The sequence below is a fragment of the Chiloscyllium plagiosum genome, unplaced genomic scaffold, assembly GCF_037043375.1.
Source record: "Chiloscyllium plagiosum isolate Xiang-an unplaced genomic scaffold, Cpla_swu_hap1 HiC_scaffold_42, whole genome shotgun sequence".
Lineage (NCBI taxonomy): Eukaryota > Metazoa > Chordata > Chondrichthyes > Orectolobiformes > Hemiscylliidae > Chiloscyllium > Chiloscyllium plagiosum.
Genome location: NW_028270180.1, coordinates 23458609 through 23472552, shown reverse-complemented (window position 1 = coordinate 23472552; position 13944 = coordinate 23458609). Strand labels below are relative to the sequence as shown.

At 45.2% G+C, this 13944-nt stretch overlaps 1 protein-coding gene across 9 annotated transcripts in view; it reads left to right on the top strand.

Annotated features, from left to right (window-relative positions):
- The window catches only part of ap3b2 (adaptor related protein complex 3 subunit beta 2), a 248611-nt gene that overhangs the window by 145737 nt on the left and 88930 nt on the right, over positions 1-13944 (top strand). For all 9 annotated transcript variants that reach the window (XM_043680547.2, XM_043680543.2, XM_087982119.1 and 6 more), the window contains 3 exons: positions 935-989; positions 4038-4109; positions 4232-4294. In XM_043680547.2, coding sequence (XP_043536482.2) covers positions 935-989; positions 4038-4109; positions 4232-4294 — 190 coding nt within the window. The remainder of the gene's footprint in view (positions 1-934; positions 990-4037; positions 4110-4231; positions 4295-13944) is intronic.

Here is a 13944-nt window from a genome sequence, read left to right as displayed (position 1 = left end):
CACCTACTGTTGGGCTTTAGTCTTTTTCCTGAGATCCTGAGACAGATTGTCAATGCAAAGCTGAAAATGTATTGCTGGAAAAGCGCAGTAGGTCAGGCAGCATCCAAGGAACAGGAGAATCGATGTTTCGGGCATAAGCCCTTCTTCCTGAAGAAGGGCTTATGCCCGAAACGTCGATTCTCCTGCTCCTTGGATGCTGCCTGACCTGCTGCGCTTTTCCAGCAACACATTTTCAGCTCTGATCTCCAGCATCTGCAGTCTTCATTTTCTCCTCGAAGATTGTCAATGCAAGTCATTTTTTGCTTATTCTTCACCAGAGCCTTCCCATTAACTGAAACAGCTTGTTCAGCAATCATTCTTCCATTAAGCTTAAAGAGACACTTGCATTTATACAGTAACTTTTACAACCTCAAGATGTCCTCAGGCCACCCACAGCCAATGAGATGCTTTTGAAATCTGAAAAATTCTGAAAATTAATAACCGTCTGATAAATGAAAATCCTCCGTCTCATTTTTGTCTTGAATAGGAAACCTTTATTTTGAAACTGTGCCCCCTTATTCTGGATTCCTCTTCTCAGCACCTATACTGTGAAGCCCCTCAGAATGTTACATGTTTTAATAAGATCACTTCTCATTCTAAAATCCAGTGATTGTTGAACATGGGATCTTTTATGTCTACCTGTGAGTACAAGTGGGGTATTGTTCTAGAGATGCTACCTACTGTGCCATGAGATCTTTGGATTTTAACATCTCCTCTGAAACTCTGCCTGTGTCCTTTAAATTGTGGTGTCTTCCTTTACAGTCAGTTTTCATTACCATAATAATTGAGCGAAGCTTGGGTGTGGTAAATGGGCTAGTTTAGCTGATTTAAGTGCAATGAATTATAGCTCTCTCTCTCTTTCTCTCTATCTATCCCCCTCACTCTCTCCAAACAGTGAAGTGCAGTTTGTGGTGCTGCAGAATGTTGCCTCCATGTCAATCAAACGAAGGGTGAGTCATGATTATTTCAATTCCTTCAGGAACCTGAAGTTCCCCTGTGTTACAAATCCTGCATCACTTTGATGGGCATTTCTGTTGTTACTGTTTCTATAAATGTAAAGCCCCTTTGCTCATGTCTAGTCTGGCTGACAACATCAAGAAATAAGCAAGACTTTGGCTAAGGTGCAATCTGGGCTATTTTGTTTGATCCTGTGACATTAATGTTGAGAACAGAGAATTGTTAGCACTGGGGATGGGTAATAAACACTATTTTGTAGTTCAAATGAACTGTCATGGGCAACAGAAATGAGAGGAACTGAAGTAGTTCACAGAAGTTAGGATTGTTTTCTTGAAAGGAGTGGAGTAATAGGTGTGCTATGTAGCAGTTCACTCAAGGATTCTGACTTGCTGGAGCAATAAAACTTGGACACGTTATCGTCTGGAGCAATGCGTAATGATAGTTGAGGCTCCAATTCCTCTCCATCACATGGCTGACCAGGAATCTTTACATATACCACTGGCAAGTGTTGGAAGGATTTACAAGTTGATACTCAATACTTTTGATACTAAATACTTTTAGCTGCGTTATGAATATATCTTCCTTCGTCCTCCTTGGATTCACCAAATTCTAGAATAGGACTCCAATCTGGATCTTCTGGCCCAGAGCTAGGGATGCTACTTGCCTGATTTTACAGAGAGATTCACTGTTGTGAAGGGATTTGAAAGGGTATGTGGGAGAAATAGTTTCCATTGCCAGAAGCATTGATAACCAGAGAAAACAGAGTTAAGAAAATTGGCCATAAGAACTGGAGGTGGAGATGACAAGAAATCTATGAACGTACAAAGAAAATGTGCAAGGATGTAGAGCAGAAGGAGTGGGATGAACTGGATTGGTACAGATTTTCAAGGTTCTGGATCAGTGGTGCTGGAAGAGCACAGCAATTCAGGCAGCATCCGAGGACAGGCAAAATCGACGTTTCGGGCAAAAGCCCTTCATCAGGAATAAAGGCAGAGAGCCTGAAGCGTGGAGAGATAAGCTAGGGGAGGGTGGGGTTGGGGATAGAGTAGCATAGAGTACAATAGGTCAGTGGGGGAGGAGATGAAGGTGATAGGTCAGGGAGGAGAGGGTGGAGTGGATAGATGGAAAAGGAGCTGGGCAGGTCGGACAAGTCCGGACAAGTCAAGGGGACAGTGCTGAGCTGGAGGTTAGAAACTAGGATGAGGTGGGGGAAGGGGAAATGAGGAAGCTGTTGAGGTCCACATTGATGCCCTGGGGTTGAAGTGTTCCGAGGCGGAAGATGAGGCGTTCTTCTTTCATGCGTCTGGTGGTGAGGGAGCGGCGGTGGAGGAGGCCCAGCACCTCCATATCCTCGGCAGAGTGGGAGGGGGAGTAGAAATGTTGGGCCACGGGGCAGTTTGGTTGATTGGTGCGGGTGTCTTGGAGATGTTCCCTAAAGAGCTCTGCTAGGAGGCGCCCAGTCTCCCCAATGTAGAGGAGACCGCATCGGGAGCAACGGATGCAATAATGATATTAGTGGATTTGCAGGTAAAACTTTGATGGATGTGGAAGGATCCTTTAGGGCCTTGGATGGAGGTGAGGGAGGAGGTGTGGGCACAGGTTTTACAGTTCCTGCAGTGGCAGGAGAAAGTGCCAGGATGGGAGGGTGGGTCGTAGGGGGGCGTGGACCTGACCAGGTAGTCACGGAGGGAACGGTCTTTGCGGAAGGCGGAGAGGGGTGGGGAGGGAAATATATCCCTGGTGGTGGGGTCTGTTTGGAGGTGGCGGAAATGTCGGCGGATGATTTGGTTTATGCGAAGGTTGGTAGGGTGGAAGGTGAGCACCAGGGGCGTTCTGTCCTTGTTACAGTTGGAGGGGTTGGGTCTGAGGGCGGAGGTGCGGGATGTGGACGAGATGCGTTGGAGGGCATCTTTAACCATGTGGGAAGGGAAATTGCGGTCTCTAAAGAAGGAGGCCATCTGGTGTGTTCTATGGTGGAACTGGTCCTCCTGGGAGCAGATACGGCAGAGGCGGAGGAATTGGGAATACGGGATGGCATTTTTGCAAGAGATAGGGTGGGAAGAGGTGTAATCCAGGTAGCTGTGGGAGTCGGTGGGTTTGTAGAAAATGTCAGTGTCAAGTCGGTCGTCACTGATGGAGATGGAGTGGTCCAGGAAGGGGAGGGTGGTGTCAGAGATGGTCCAGGTAAATTTAAGGTCAGGGTGGAATGTGTTGGTGAAGTTGATGAATTGCTCAACCTCCTCGCGGGAGCACGAGGTGGCGCCAATGCAGTCATCAATGTAGCGGAGGAAGAGGTGGGGAGTGGTGGCGGTGTAATTACGGAAGATCAACTGCTCTACGTAGCCAACAATGCGACAGGCATAGCTGGGGCCCATACGTGTGCCCATGGCTACCCCTTTGGTCTGGAGGAAGTGGGAGGATTCAAAGGAGAAATTGTTAAGGGTGAGGACCAGTTCGGCCAAACGAATGAGAGTGTCGGTGGAGGGGTACTGTTGGGAACGTCTGGAGAGGAAAAAACGGAGGGCTTGGAGGCCCTGGTCATGGCGGATGGAGGTGTAGAGGGATTGGATATCCATGGTGAAGATGAGGTGTTGGGGGCCGGGGAAACGGGAGTCTTGGAGGAGGTGGAGGGCGTGGGTGGTGTCTCGAACGTATGTGGGGAGTTCCTGGACGAGGGGGGATAGGACAGTGTCGAGGTAGGTAGAGATGAGTTCAGTGGGGCAGGAGCATGCTGAGACAATGGGTCGGCCAGGGTGGTCAGGCTTGTGGATTTTCAAGGGTCAGGGCACAGATACAATGGTTCAGATGTGATGTTTCTCTGCTGTTTGTCTGATTGTATGAGGATGATGAATAAATAGCTCTCATAAATTAGCAGAAAACAGTGACAATGAAGTTATGAAAATTTGAGTGAGGGTGAGAATAATTGAAGAATATTGCAGATGTTTCATGTCTCACAAGGTTACCATAGATACAGATAAACAGTCAAATCTCTGATGTAATGAGCACATTATTGACCACCCCTTCTGATTTTTATTTTTAAGGGAATGTTTGAGCCCCACCTGAAGAGTTTCTACATCAGATCCACTGACCCAACGCAGATTAAAGTGCTGAAGGTGGGTGTGCACTCACAATTGCTGTTGATTTGCATATATTAGTGCTACAGAGTAACAGATTGGTTACAGCTGCTCCACACAGAAAACCAAGATAATATTCATCTCTCTCTTGTCTTTTGCAGTTGGAAGTTCTGACCAATCTGGCCAGTGAGACCAATATATCAACCATTCTCCGTGAGTTCCAGGTAAGGATGGAACAGACATTCGCACTACTCAGTGCTTCCTGTGTAACACGCTGTGATTAACACCAGCTGCTTCTCAGTGCACCAGCGAAGTCTCTCCACCATACCTCATTCCAACTGGGACACTAATATCCTTCTGCCCCATTTTATTGTGACTTGAGCAGTGATAACCTTCTGCTTTATTCACTTTTCTTCATTCTCTCATGGGATGAGAGTGTTGCTGGCAAGACCAAAATTTGTTGCCGACTTTAATTGCTCTTGAGCTGAGTGGTTTCCTGGGCCATTTCAGATGGCAGTCAAAAATCAGCAAAGTTACTATGAGTGAAGTTACATGTAGGGCAAGACCAGATAAGGATGGCAGATTTCTTTCTCTAAAGGACATTGTGAATCAGCTATCTTCTCACAAAAATCAAAATTATTTCCATGGTCATTCATTTCCAGAATTAAACCCCTCGGGGGTTTTAAACCATGTCACCATAAACCATGTCCTGCAGCAGGCAACGAAGAAGGCAAATCGTACATTGTCCTTCATAGCAAGAGAATCGGAGTACAACAACAGGAATGTCTTACTGCAATTGTAAAGGGCCTTGGTGAGACCACACCTGAAGCACTGTGTGCAGTTTTCTCCTCCTTATTTGAGGAAGGACATTTTGGCTGCGGAAGGCGTGCTACAAATGTTTATCAGACTGATTCCTGGGGTGGCAGGACTGATGTACAAAGAAAGACAGAATCAATTAGGACTGTACTCACTGGAATTTAGGAGTTTGAGGGGATTCTCATAGAAACATGTAAAATTTCAACTGGACTAGACAGGTTAAATGCAGGAAGGATGTATCCGAGAGAGTCCAGAGAGTCTAGAACTGGGTTGCTGTCTAAGGATACTGGGTAGGCCACTTAGGACTGAGTTGAAGAAAAATTTCTTCGTCTAGAAAGTGGTGAGCCTGTGGATTCCTCTGCCACAGAAAGCAGTGGATGCCAAAACATTTAATTTTTTCAAAAATTAGATGCAGTTCTTAGAGCTAGAGGGATCAAAGAGTGTGGGGACAAAGAGGGAACAAGATACTGAGGAGGATAATCAGCCATGATCGTATTGAAATGGTGGTGCAGGCTCAAAGGACTGAATGGCCTGCTCCTTCTCCTATTTTATATTCTTCCATGATGTTTGTTACACATCAACTTTAGTGATTGGAAAGTAGTAATCAGAAAGATTGTGGGTGGCACGGTGGCGCAGTGGTTAGCGTTGCTGCCTCACAGCGCCACAGACCCGGGTTCAATAACCGCCTCAGGCAACTGTCTGTGTGGAGTTCGCACATTCTCCCCGTGTCTGCGTGGGTTTCCTCCAGGTACTCCGGTTTCCTCCCACAGTACAAAAAAAATGTGCAGGTTAGGTGAATTGGCCATGCTAAATTGCCCGTAGTGTTAGGTGAAGGGGTAAATGTAGGGGAATGGTTCTGGGTGGGTTGCTCTTTGGAGGGTCGGTGTGGACTTGTTGGGCCGAAGGGCCTGTTTCCACACTGCAAGTAATCTAAATATATTTTCCAACTGGAGACTGGATTGTGAGATTTGCTCCTACAAACGGTTGTAGAAAGAGCCCATGAATTCTACTGAAAGTGAATTTGACAGTTGTACTGTTGTAAGCATGTAGAGCAGCTAGAAGAGTAAGAATGGATGAGATGGATGTTAAGGGAGTGGGTACTGAATGAGAGAGAGTGGGTTTGAACTGCATGGTTCATGTGAGAACAGTAGAACAACATTGATGAGCTGACACCCTTTGTAAGTTATAATGATTACCACCTTAAAGCTAGAAAGTTACTATAAGTGAACCATTCCTATATGGTCCTTTGTGTTAGCTGTGTAAGTGTGTGTATGTGAGTGTATGCTTGAGTAGGTGCATGCACATACACAGATATGTAGCTGCATATACACTTGTGGGTGTGCATGTGTGTGTGTGTGCATGTAGGATGTGTATGAATGTGCACAATTTTGAGTGTGTATAGGTACCTGTGTTTGAGTAATCATGTATGTATATATTAAGGGGAGAACTTTGCATTCCTATGCAGAAGGTTCTGATGTTTAAACATTCTTTTGGGTCATTGAATTACATTACAAATCTCAGGATGCTCCAAAGTATTTTACAACCAATGAAGAACTGATGAATGTAGCAATTGTTATAATGTAAGAAACTAAGTGAACACTACATCTACCCAGTATTCAACCATCTCTGATTGGAAGAACTAAATACTTCTGCAAAAATATCTGACCTATTGAGTTCAGCAGAGGAGACAGTTTGGACCAAACTGTACAAGAATTAGGAATTAACACAGTTTAACCGAGAGAAAAAAAATGTTTCTGTATATAGTGCAGGTTAAAACTAACCTGTTTTAGAATATAAATATAAGACGGTCACTAATAAATCCAAAAGGATTTTAAGAAAAATGTTTTTACCCAGTCAGTGGTGAAATTGTGGAATTTGCTGCCTCGATGAATTAGAGTCCTCATGCTTCCTGGTTTTTGGAACTGTGCAATTAGTTTTCTTGAGCTATTGTCAGCAAATGAGAGGAAGTGTTACTGTATATATTGTTCATGAAATCTATAGCATTCCAGAGGTATGGCTTAGAACCAGATCATGTTGTCTGAGCCTTGTTGGTCTATCCAACACTCAATCTCCAACCTTGGAATTGTTCCAAATGCACCACTTTGTTGTTAATTGTGAAGCAAATAACATTTAGGGCCAATGAATATTGTTTGGAAGTTCTGAGTCCTGAGAGGGCAACTGAATGGGAAAGAGAGAGAAACAGAAGTCAGATGAGAAACAGAAAGAAAGACAAAACATCAATTGGGAAGAAAGAGAGAAACTGAAACTTGGGGTGGGGGATGAAAGAGCTAGAAATTGTGGGAGGCAAGAGAGCGGTAATAAAACACACGCTATAGAGGGGAAGAAGGTGAGAAACAGAAACTGGGGGAATGAAAGAGAAAGAGCGAAACAAGCTAGAGAGAGAGTAAACAAGAACCTGCAACAGACATGGAGAAGAGAAAGTGAGACAGAAACTAATGGTTAGAATGATGAAAGAGAAATAGAAATGGAAAAGGATGGGGAGAGAAAAAGCAAGAGGGGAGGTAGGGAGAGAGGGAAAAAAAGACAAACTTGGACACACAGAAAAAAGAAAGATTAAAAACCGTGTGAGAGAGGGAAATGGAATAGAAACACTGGGTGTGGAGGATTGGGTGGAGAGGAAGCAACTTGGTGAGAGTAAACAGAGTGGGGAGCAATGCAGCGTACTTTGATTAAATGGCTGCTTCTATTTGAAGAACCCTTATTCTTTTATTGCTGCATAAAGAGGAAAGAGGCTTCTTGAAAGTCTTGATAAATGTCAGAAATGTAGTTCTGGGAAGATTATCCTCTATTTAGCTTCACACCCCAGCCATCCCATAATAACCCTGACACAAAGTTGCAGGTTTGAATGCCTGTTCTCAAAATTACAACCAACGCAAAGGTTTCTGATGGTAAAGATATTAGTAAATCACTTGTTTGATCAGATGGCCCTGAAGGACTTCAGGTATAATCATCCTGTTTTCGCCAAGTAGTTTTTAGAAAACAAGGGGTCAAGCTGAGGTCAGGTGGAGACAACGGAAATGTGACTGAATTAAATAAGTGGGCTGCACAATGAACAATGTGATGACTCGAGGAGTTAGTTACTGCAGCTTTAACTTTGTTAATTTGTGCTAAATCATAGAATGGTTACAGCTTGGGAGTAGACCATTTAATCTTGTGTCTGTGCCAGCTCTCCAAATTAGCTCGGTGTCATTTAGCAGCCTTCTCTCCATAACCCTGCATTTACTCTCTTCCAGATAATAATCCAGTTTTCTCTTAAAGGCCTTGCTTGAACTGCCTCCCCATACTCTCAAACTGTGCAAATGTTAACCAGTCTCTTGTGTGAAAACGTTTTCCTCATGTTGTCATTATTTCTTTTGCCAGTTATCTTAAATCTGTGCCCTCTTACTATTGATACTTACACCAGTCGGCATAGTTTCTCTACATTTACAGTCCAGATTGACTACAGCTCCGTTGTGAACACCATTATCCCCTGATCTCCAGACTGATCTCAGAATTCCGTGATCTTGGTCTTGGCTCTGACCTCTGGAACTGGATCCTCAGCTTTCTGACCCACACACTGCAATCAGTGAAGATAGGTAACTACACCTCCTCCACAAATGCGCTCATCACTGGAGCCCCCCAAGGATGTGTCCTCAGCCCCCTATACCCTGTACACCCACAACTGTGTTGTCAAATTCCAAATGGACGCCATCTATAAATTGGCTGAAGACACCATTGTAGTGGGATGGATATCTAACAATGATGTATCAAAATACAGAAGGGAGATAGATGTCTGGTGACATGGTGCAATGAGAATAACTTCTCTCTCAAAGTTGACAAAACTAAAGAACTGATCACTGACTTCAGAAAGAAAGGAGGAGAGCACACCCCCATCTACATCAATGGAACTGAGGTTGAGAGGGTGGAGAGCGTCAAGTTCCTCAGATAAGCAATAACATTTCCTGGACTTCCCATGTAGGTGTGACAGTCAAGAAGGCACAACAATGCCTCGCCTTCCTCAGTTGGCTCAGGAAATTTGGCATATCTGTAAGGACCCTCACCAACTTCTACAGTTGCACCATTGAGAACATACTGTCTGGGTACAAAACAGCCTGGTATGGCAACTGCTTTGCCCAGCACTGTAAGAAACCACAGAAGGTAGTGTGCACAGCCCAGACCACCATGGTAGCCAACCTTCCATCCATGGACTCCATTTACATGGCTTGCTGCCGGGACACGCTGTCATCATCAAAGACCCATTGGACCCTGTAATGATCTCCTGCAACCTCTTCCATCAGGCAAACGATACAGAAGCCTGAACACATGCAACAACAGGTTTAGGAAAGCTTCTTCCCAGCTGTAATTAGACTGATGAATGGACTCCCTAGCCTCAAATAATGCTGATCTTGCTAATACTGATCTTGCCTCGCACATGCTCTCTGCATTGTAACCTGTGTGCCTCTGTCTAAGTCTTTTTGATCTGTACATCTTCGCTTCCTATGATCTGCTTGATACTGCTCATAAACAAAGCTTTTCACTTACTTCAGTGTACATGACAATAAAACAATCAATCAATCAATTAATCAGACCCATCATGATTTAGAATACTTCCATCAAATCTCTTCACCTTTTGTGCTCCGAGGAAAACAACCTCTTTTCTTGCTAAATTATTCACAGAACAGAAACTTAGGGGAAATGGTGGTAAATTGGTCATGTCACTGGACTGTTAATCCAGAACCCCAGGTCAATGTTTCTGAGGACATGTCTTCAAATACCCCAGCAGCAAGTGGTGACATTTGAACTCAGTAAAGGATGTCTGGAATAAAAAATTAGTTTATTGATGACAAAACACAACTGATTTACTAATGTTCTTTAGGGAAGGAAATCTACCATTCTCACCTGGTCTGGCCGACATGTGACTCTATATCCAGAGTAATGTGTTTGACTCTTAACTGCCCTTTGGGCAATTAGGGAAGGGCAATATGGCTGGCCAGGGATGTGCCCACATCCCATGAAGGAATTTTTTAAAAACTCCAAACCTTGGAACTATTCTTATTAATCTTTTCTGCAAAAACTCTAATGCCTTCACATCCCTCTTAAAGTGTGGTATCCAGAACTGAACATACTTCTCAATCTCAACTGGATTATTATTTTACACATGTTCAACATAAGTCCTTGCACTTGTACATTATAGCTCTCTTCAGAAAGCTGTGATATTATATATTTTATTAATGCCTCTCTCAATCAGTTCTGCCCCTTTCAATGACTAAATATGCGTGTTCACCCATGTCCCTCAGCTTCTGCAAACCATTTGGAGTTGTATCCTTAATTTTATACTTTCTCTGTGGTCAGAATCTTATTTGTACTAATTCAGGACTAAGTACTGAGCAAGAGTGTTCCCAGGAGAGTAACCTGTGACCTGTTAATTTGAGAAAACCCTCTGGGTCTTCTGGTAATCAGATAGCTGATATAATCATAGAACCCCTTAAGTGTGGAAGCAGTCTATTCAGCCCATCAAGTCCACACTGACTCTCCAAAGAGCATTCCACCCAGACACATTCCTATACCCTATCCCTGTAACACAGAATTTCCCAATGCTAATCCACCTAGCCAACACATCCCTGGACTCTATGGGTAATTTAGCATCGCCAAACCGCCTAACCTGCATATGTTTGGATTGTGGGGGGAAACTGGAGCACCTGGAGGAAGCCCCAGCTGACACGGGGAGAATGTTCAAATTCCACACAGAGAGTTGTCAGTGGCTGGAATCAAACCCAGGTCCTTGGCATTGTGATGCAGCATTGCTGACCATTGAGTCACTATGTGGCCTCCAGTTTACCTGCTGGAATCGGTACTGGGGGATATGGGCTGGGTGCTGGCAGGTGGGACTAGATTGGATTGGGATATTTGGTCGGCATGGACGGGTTGGATCGAAGGGTCTGTTTCCATGCTGTACATGGTATTACACCCCTTTTTTGGGAAAATTAGAATAGGAGGAAGGTCGGTGTTGTGTCGGGGAGGGTGATGATATCTGGGGCTGGGACACAGGAATGGATGGGAGAGTTTTGAAAGGAAAGAGTGGTGAGTCTCTCAGGTGCCACTCCTTTTTCATTCAACCTGCTCTTGGGTCTATGCCAATTTATAGCAGATCAAGCTGCACCTCCCCACAAGCTGACAGTCTGCCAGCATTGAATTACCATTTGGAAAAGATTAGAGTGGCGCTGGAAAAGCACAGCATATCAGGCAGCATCCGAGAAGCAGGAAAATTGACATTTCGGGCAAAAGCCCTTAATCAGGAATGGGTCTGGGAGCCTCGGGGGTGGAGAGATAACTGGGGTGGGGCTGGAAGGGGAGGTAGCTGAGAGTGCAATAAGTGGATGGAGGGGTTGGTAAAGGTGACGAAGAGGAGGGTGGAGCAGATAGGTGGGAAGGAAGATTGACAGGTGGAACAGTTCATGCGGACGGTGCTGAGCTGGAAGGTTGGAACTGTAGTAAGGTGGGGGGAGAGGAAATGAGGAAACTGGTGAAGTCCACATTGATGCCATGGGTCCCAAGGTGGAAGATGAGGCGTTCTTCCCCCAGGCATCGGGTGGTGAGGGAGTGGCGATGGAGGAGCCTCAGGACCTGCATGTCCTCGGCAGAGTGGGTGGAGGAGCTGAAAGTTTGGCCATGGGGTGGTGGAGTTGATTAATGCAGGTGTCCTGGAGATGTTCTCTGAAGCGCTCTGCAAGAAGGTGTCCAGTCTCTCCAGTGTAGAGGAGACCGCATCGGGAGCAACAGATGTGCCTTCCATATCCATCAAAGTTTCAGTTTAGACAATGCATTAAAGGTGTGAGATTAGAATCTGTCTGTATTCCAACCTGGAGTCAGACTGGTTTTATTTCCAAAGTAGGAATTTATAAAATGTCACATTGACTGCCAAAAGGTTGTGTGCTTTTAGAACAAGATAAGATTAGGTTCCCTACAGTGTGGAAACGGGCCATTCGGCCCAACAAGTCCACGCCGACCCTCCAAGGAGTGGCCCACCCAGTCCTCTTTCCATCTGACTAATGCACCTAATACTACAAGCAATTTAGCATGGCCAAAGTCTTTGGACTTTGGGAGGAAACTGGAGTACACTGAGGAAACTCACGCAGACATGGAGAGAATGTGCAAACTCCACAAACAGTCGCCCGAGGCCAGAATCAAACCTGGGTCCCTGGTGCTGTGAGGCAGCAGTGCTAACTGAGCCATCTTCAAATACAAATCTGCAAATGCACATTCACTCCATAGACGTCTGTCTGTGTGTGTGTGTGTGCGCGCGCGCGCTTTATAGAGTGTGTTTGCAAGCATGACGGAGTATATGCCTGTGAGAGGGTGTGCGTGTGTGTGTGTGGATGTGAGAGCATGTGTATGAGACAGGGTTTGTGTAAGAGTGTGTATAGTGTTGTGGGTCACCTGTAGTGTGATGTGAACCCAAGATTCCGGTTGAGGCCATCCTCATGGGGACCAAACTTGGTTATCAACATTAGCTCGGTGACTCTGTGGTGTTGCATGTCCTGAAGTCCACCTTGGAGGACGTTCACCCGAAGATCTGAGGTCAGATGTCCTTGACCACTGAAGTGCTTCCTCACTGGGAGGGTACAGCCCTGACTGACGATTGTTGCACCGGGCGCATTCATCGTTATTATAGCGTCTGCTTGATCTTGCCCATATACCATGCCTCGGGGCTTCCTTGCCTGCAGCTTTTGAGATAGACAACATTGGCTGAGTCACATGAGCACCTGCTGTGCACATCGTGGGTGGTGTCCCCATGTGTAATGGTAGTATCTATGTTGACACTCTGACATGTCGTGCCGTGGTTGTGTGGTGTTGTGGTTGATGTTGTCCTGAAGACTGGGCCGTTTGTTGCGAACAATTGTCTGTGGCGAAGGGTACCCTATCGGTCATAGCCTGTCTGTCTCCTGAAGAGATCATTATGGTTTCTCGCTGTGGCAAGTTGGAACTGGTGATCAATGAGTTGAGCATCGTATCCCGTTCTTATGAGGGCCCCCTTCAGATCTCCATCGCAATCTTCCTCAACTGAACTGATCCTGTGTTTGCATAAGGCTTGTCTGTAGGGGATGACTGTTTTAATATGTTTCAGTGGAAGCTATAGTAGTGCAGCATTGTGAGGTTATCCATGGTCTTGCAGAAGGGTAAGATACTGAGGTGTCCGTCCTTGATGGAGATGCGTGTATCCAAAAATGAGACTGATTTGAGATTGAGAATGAGAACGGGATACGATGCTCAACTCATCGATCGCCAGTTCCGACATCCCATGGTAAATCTGATGCTGAGATGAAACTTGTTGAGGTCACTATGTAATTGTTTCAGTGACTCCTTGCCATGGATCCAGAAGAAGAAAATGTCGTCAATGTATCTGGTGTATCGTGTTGGTCGGAGGTCCTGTGCAGCAAAGAATTCTTGTTTGAACTTGTGAATGAAAATGTTGGCAAATTGGGGTCCAAGTTTGGTCACTATGGTTGTTCTGTGTGTCTGGATAATGAAGTGATTGTCAAAAGTGAAGACGTTGTGGTCGAGGATGAAGCAGATGAGTTGTTGGATGATGTCTGGACATTCGCAGTTGTTGGTATTGAGTACTGAGGTTGTTGCAGTGATGGCATCGTTATGGGGATGCTGATGTATAGTGCCGAAACATCCATTGTAACGAGAAATGTTCCTGGTTCGACTGGTCCATGGGTGCTTAGATTCTGTAAGAAATCTGTAGTGTCGTGACAGAAGCTGGAAGTCCTCTGTACAACGAGTTTCAAGATGCCCTCGACATCGAGCCAAAGAGGTTCTCACACAGGGTCCCGTTGCCTGATGCAATAGGATGTCCAGGTGTGTTGGCTTTGTATATATTTGGAAGGCAGTAGAAGTCCCCTATGCAAGAAGTGTGCAGGATGAAAATGTGTAGGGTACTCTGAAGGTCTGGATCAAAAGTGTTGCTTGATCTGTTTAGGTCACAGGTATGTTCTTTGGTCAGATCGGCAAGTAGTTGCCTGTTCTAGGTTGTTCAGTTGTCGGTACACTTCTT